Source organism: Myotis brandtii, unplaced genomic scaffold (assembly GCF_000412655.1).
Source record: "Myotis brandtii unplaced genomic scaffold, ASM41265v1 scaffold152, whole genome shotgun sequence".
NCBI lineage: Eukaryota > Metazoa > Chordata > Mammalia > Chiroptera > Vespertilionidae > Myotis > Myotis brandtii.
Window position 1 is genome coordinate 1,469,645 of NW_005355502.1, and position 5,449 is coordinate 1,475,093.

The 5,449-nt window shown below is 49.1% G+C and overlaps 1 protein-coding gene across 1 annotated transcript in view; it reads right to left on the reverse strand.

Annotated features, from left to right (window-relative positions):
* Window positions 1-3,913, reverse strand: part of ZP2 (zona pellucida glycoprotein 2 (sperm receptor)) — a 12,486-nt gene extending 8,573 nt beyond the window's left edge. Inside the window, exons 1-4 of the mRNA XM_014535857.1 lie at window positions 3,772-3,913; window positions 2,895-2,978; window positions 2,437-2,531; window positions 462-614 (exon numbers count right to left, since the gene is read on the reverse strand). Of these exons, the coding sequence (XP_014391343.1) occupies window positions 462-614; window positions 2,437-2,531; window positions 2,895-2,978; window positions 3,772-3,913 (474 nt within the window). The remainder of the gene's footprint in view (window positions 1-461; window positions 615-2,436; window positions 2,532-2,894; window positions 2,979-3,771) is intronic.
* Window positions 3,914-5,449: the final 1,536 nt, after the last annotated feature.

The following is a 5,449-nucleotide window of genomic DNA, read 5'->3' on the forward strand; positions in this document are numbered from 1 at the left end:
CTTTCACAGGGGTCGCCTAAGACCATCGGAAAACACATATATAATTACATATTGTTTTTGTGATTAATCACTATGCTTTAATTATGTTCAATTTGTAACAATGAAAATACATCCTGCATATCAGATATTTACATTACGATTCATAACAGTAGCAAAATTACAGTTATGAAGTAGCAAAGAAAATAATTTTATGGTTGGGGGTCACCACAACATGAGGAACTGTATTAAAGGGTCGCGGCATTAGGAAGGTTGAGAACCACTGCAAGGGAAGTGTTATTTTCTCCCACTTCGGGGCTTGGAAACAAAAAGTTGGTTTGTTTAAAATATCAACTCAAAGCCACAGAGCTAATAAGTAGTGAATACAGGATCGCAATTCTGACCCTGTTCCTAAGCCCGACTCTGTCTAGACATCACACTCCTCTGTGTGGGTTGTGGGAGAAGCTGTCGGCCTCTCTACTCACAGACATGAAATCCTTCGTGCACAGGGTGGATCCTGGGTGCTCCTGGGCTCCTCCTGCCGGCACAGCTGGACAGCTGACCTGATACATGAAAGCCTTGCGTTCCATAGCAGCACTGTTGTCCATGAACCTGATGGTCATCTGGTGCTGACCAAGCTGTGTGCAAATGGTCTCGTAAGAACAGGAGGTGCTGGGACCTCCGTGGGAAAGGAGATTCCAGATGCCATCTGACCCGTGGAGTGGTCACCAGGACAGCAGGTTCTGGAAGGTCCCTCATCCGGACACCAGAAGACTACAGCCAGCCCGTGAGAAAGCCCAGCAGAATGCATACATTGGCAGAGAACAGTTCCTGGAACTTCAGGGATTAAAGTTCAGTTTTCATTTTCTTCTTATCCTTACCCTGTGTCAGTCTACCGTAAGCCACAGTCCTGGCTGGTTTGGGGCCTCTACCAAGTCATTCAAATACTCATGAAGCATCAGTGTAGCAGCCAGGGTGCGGGGAGAGCCATCTTTGAGTATTTCCCTGCCTTAAGGAACTTGGTTGAAAGTAGGAGTCAGACAACCTTTTTCTGTTAAATGTTAGTATATACTTTACACTTTGTAGGCCATATGTAACTTCTAATATGTACTTTTAAAAACTTTTTAAAAACATAAAAGCCATTCTTAGCTTGAGGACCATCTCTCTCTCTCTCTCTCTCTCTCTCACACACACACACACACACACACACACACACACACACACACACGCCATGGGCTGGACTTGGCACCCACAGGTGTGGTTTGCAGACCCCTGGTCTACAGGAATGCAGCTGTAAGCTTCCTAAGGTTGGGAGGTGAACATTTTAATTGCTGGCTCTTCACTGTGGGGTCAGATGAAGTGGCCTGTTAGATATGCAGGTTTCTAGGAGGCACCCAGGTCTACATCATCAACTAAAGGAGGGAAGCCGTTACTTTCCAGTCCCCAGGTGATTCTCCTCACGCTCAAGCTTGAGAGCTGCTTAGAGAGGTTGCTTTACTGCCCCCAATAACCTTCACTGGGCAGCACTGGTGCCTGACAACAGAGGAAGCCCTATTGCTCAGCTGCAGCTTGCTTTCCAACGCTTGTTTTGATAGCATAGAGCAGTGGTTCTCAACCTTGGCTGCACATTAGAATCACCTGGGAATCTTTTTAACATCCTGATTTCTGGGCCTCATCCTCCGGAAATTCTGTTTCTTTGTTACTAATGTTGTGGCCCCACCCCATAACAAAGAAACAGAATTTCCGGAGGATGAGGCCGGCTCAGAAAGGATTTTAAAAAGATCCCCAGGTGACTCTAATGTGCAGCCAAGATTGAGAACCCCTGGCATAGAGGGTCTCTTTGCCACACCATAATGGCCTCCCATTTCCCATGAGGTCACAGATAAAAATACTAGTAGCTCCTGTTTGAGTATTTGCTGTAGCCAGGTGCTGCTCCAACTCCTGATCCGCTTTAGATCATTACTTTTTAGATACTGTGTGGAGAGAGTACCACAACCCCCATTTTCCAATGGGCAAGCAGAGGCTTAAAAAGGTTAGCTAACTTGCCCAAGGTCACAGCCAGACAGTGGCAGAGCCAGGACTCAAGCCCAAGACCTCAACTCCGGGTTTCTCAACCTCAGCGTTATTGGCATTCCAGGCCTGATAATTCTGTGTTATGGGGGTGGGGGTGGGGGGTCATCCTATTCAATATAGGCTGTTTAGCAGCACCCTTGGCCTGTATCTACTAGACACCAGTGCCCGCTTCCTCCCCTCCAGTTTTGATAACCAAGAATGTCTGAAAAATGTCTCTAAACATTGTCAAATGTCCTCCATGTAGACAAAAGCAAAAAACAAACAAAAATGTCACCCCTGGTTGAGAAACACTGTTCTAGTCCAAAGCCTATACCCTTCGCGAGTAGGTGAGAATTAGTAACTACTAGGTTACTACTTCCCAAATCACTCCTCAAAGCAATTACTTACCACTCTGCTGGTACAGGTCTCATAGGGAGCTTGTAGGGTGCGCTCTTCTGGGTTGAGGACATAAGTGCAATTCAGCATTTCAAGACCAAAGGGATCTACAGAAGCCAGAGAGATTTAGAGAGGGGTGGCCAAGAAGTACATTCAGTGACAGAAGCAACCAAAGCCTCAGAGCCAAGACTGCCGATCCATTCCTAAGGCTCTTTAATTACTTCACTTTTTATTGTCTGCGTGATGTGGCCTGAGCTTTGAGAGATGCTGTGACCCACAGCTGAAGTTTCCCCGGAGATTCTGAGGTAAGAGAAAGACACGTCTTCCACGCTTGGAGACATCATACAAAGCAAGTGCCCCCATGGCATTATGGGAACTGGATGCGTTGCTCCAGAGTTTATGAAAAATGGGGCTGGCCTCGAGCCCAGGTGTTCTGCTTAGACTAAGCTAGGAATACACACATTACCAACCCATCACAGATGCATGCCATTTCTCAGTGCCAAGATCGCTTGAAAACTCCACTGTCATTCTATCTTCATGGCAAGTGACAGTACCTGAAGAACAAAGAGAGAGTTGGGGCCTCTGAACTATAGGCGCGTGACTCCCACGGAAGTATACGGAGGGCTCCCTCTCCCACAGGCATCAAGGGAGGCGCCAGCTGGGAGAGGCAGCTTGTCCGCCGCCCGCAGGGGAGCACACCTTAGCGGGAACGACATACTTCAGTGTGATACCCGGCACTGCAAGTGCCAGGGCTTGCCGAGCTCCCAGGGGTACACCTGGCTTAGGGTAACACCTGTGCGGAAACCCGGCTGGGCCCTGACAGTGACGCTGACGAGGTGGGGAGGAGGGACTGCATGTCTGTGAAGAACTGGAGAACAAAAGTTTTGTCTAAAAGATTCTTCAATTTGAAGCTTTAAAAAAGGCCCTGTGTAAACTCAAGGTCGCTTTCTAAGGTTAAATTCTGCCTATAATCTGCTACTCCGCATCCTCTAGCTCAGGTGAAAGTTTAGAAAAACGCTCATTTCAGGTGGAACAGCTCTGATTCGGCCGCCGAGTTGCTGTTTTCCTGAAGCATGAGTCGGTGTTTGAGGACTGCTGCTCTCAGAGGGCCTTAGGTTGCATCCTGTGTTCTTTGGATGCCATGAAGTGTGAGGCAGCGGGCAGATGTCTTTGCAAGCGCTTTCATTCTACATGAAGCCATAGGCAGGCCACAGAAAATTCTAGTGACTTGCTCAGGGTAAGAAAGGGGGGATGGAAACTATCCCACCCGTGTTTGTGCTTCCTGGCCATTTGGCCCCGGCTGCACCTGCTCAGGGTGGGAAAGGCATTGCCCCCCAGGCGGTGTACCTGAGAAGACGGAAGTCCTCAGCTGCGCAACCTCTGTTGAGTGCACCAGAGTCACAAGGGATAACAACAGGGAAAGTGACCTATAGGTGCAGAAGGGGGTGGGAGAGAGAGTTAAGGAATGGACTTTACCAGACAAGGTCATGGTGTCCCCTCCCTCTGCCCCAGGAATCACTCACCTCCCGCCTGGCCTGAGCCAGCCTGAGGGACTCCCACCACATCCTCTCGACCAGCACGCCATGGCCCAGGCGCCCACAAACCAGCCAGGCAGGGGGCGGATGCTCGTGCTTTTAGAGCAGGAAGCTGGCTGGGACCCGCCTACTCCCCATTGGAAACACCTGAACCTTCTCCAGCCCCCAGCTGAGAGGGGTGGAGGGAAAGCTTTCTCTCTGAAAGGCCTGGAAGCAGAGGCCAGCCCTTTTCTGCCTTTGCCTTAGGCTAGTCCACCAGCTGCTCACAGGCCAGCCGGGAAGCCAGAGTTCCCTGGAATGGGCTCCAGGTGGGTGAATTGGTGTTTTTCTCCATAACACGGGAAAATTAACATGTTTTGGACAAAATATTTACAACTCCAATGTCCAGTGAAAGAGGGAGATGGGCTTTATTGAGGAAAGAACACCTCGTGTTCACATTGCCTCTAAGCAGAGCCCTTCCCTTCACGCCCGCCTGCTGGCTGTGTGGGGGCCCCTGGCCCCTGCACGAACTAGCTCTACAAGTGGGGGGAGCATGGTTCCCCACTGACTATCATTTTAAACTCACTGCAAAACAACACTGGCAATTACAGGTACATATAGAGAAAAAGAAAAAGTTACCCCTAATTCCACCACTGCTAATATTTAGGTCTATAACTTTATGGATTTTCTCTACAAACACCATACACACTTAAAAAAAGAACCTCAACCTAAGATCAGAGTTTAAACTTTGTGTCGTAACCTGCTTCCATACTAAACACTATCTCCATTATCACTTTAAGGCTGTATCATATTCCATGTCTAGATACATCAGTGTTTAACTGTTCCCTAATGATGGACATTAAGATGACTTCCAATTTTTCATCATTATAAATAACTAGAGGCCGGGTGCATGAATTCGTTCTGGGTGGGGTCTGGCTGGCCCAACCCAATTGGGCTGATTGGGCTGGGCTGGCTGGGGAGCAGGGCCATGGACCATTGGCTGGCCAGCCCCACCCCTTATCGGGGTGGGGGGGCTGATCCTGGTTGGGGCCAGGTGGGGGGAGGGGCTGCAGGAGGTTGGCCAGCTGATTGGGGGGAGGGGCCAAAGGCAGTTGGCTGGCCGGCCCCGCCCCATGGTCGAACTCCCAGTTGAACTCCTGATTGAACTCCTGGTCAAGGGAACAATTTGCATATTAGCCTTTTGTAATGTAGGATTGTATGATAGACATTCTTGTACCTCTCCCTGGTTCCTCAGAAAAAAAGCCCTAGAGTAGAAATTCTGGGTCAAAGGGAATAGTGGTCTAAACAGGAAGGTCACAATGGGCAGCAATAGAGGGAGTGCAGATGAGGAAACGGAAGCACAGCAGCTTGCCCGGGCTTTGACTATTGACTGCCAGGGCCAGATTGAGAACTCAGATTTTCCGAGAACAAATCACCATTTCTTTTCAGCATCTCTCGTTGCATTTGAGACACCTCGATGCTGCAGCCTGGGCCCGGTAACAGGTTTATAG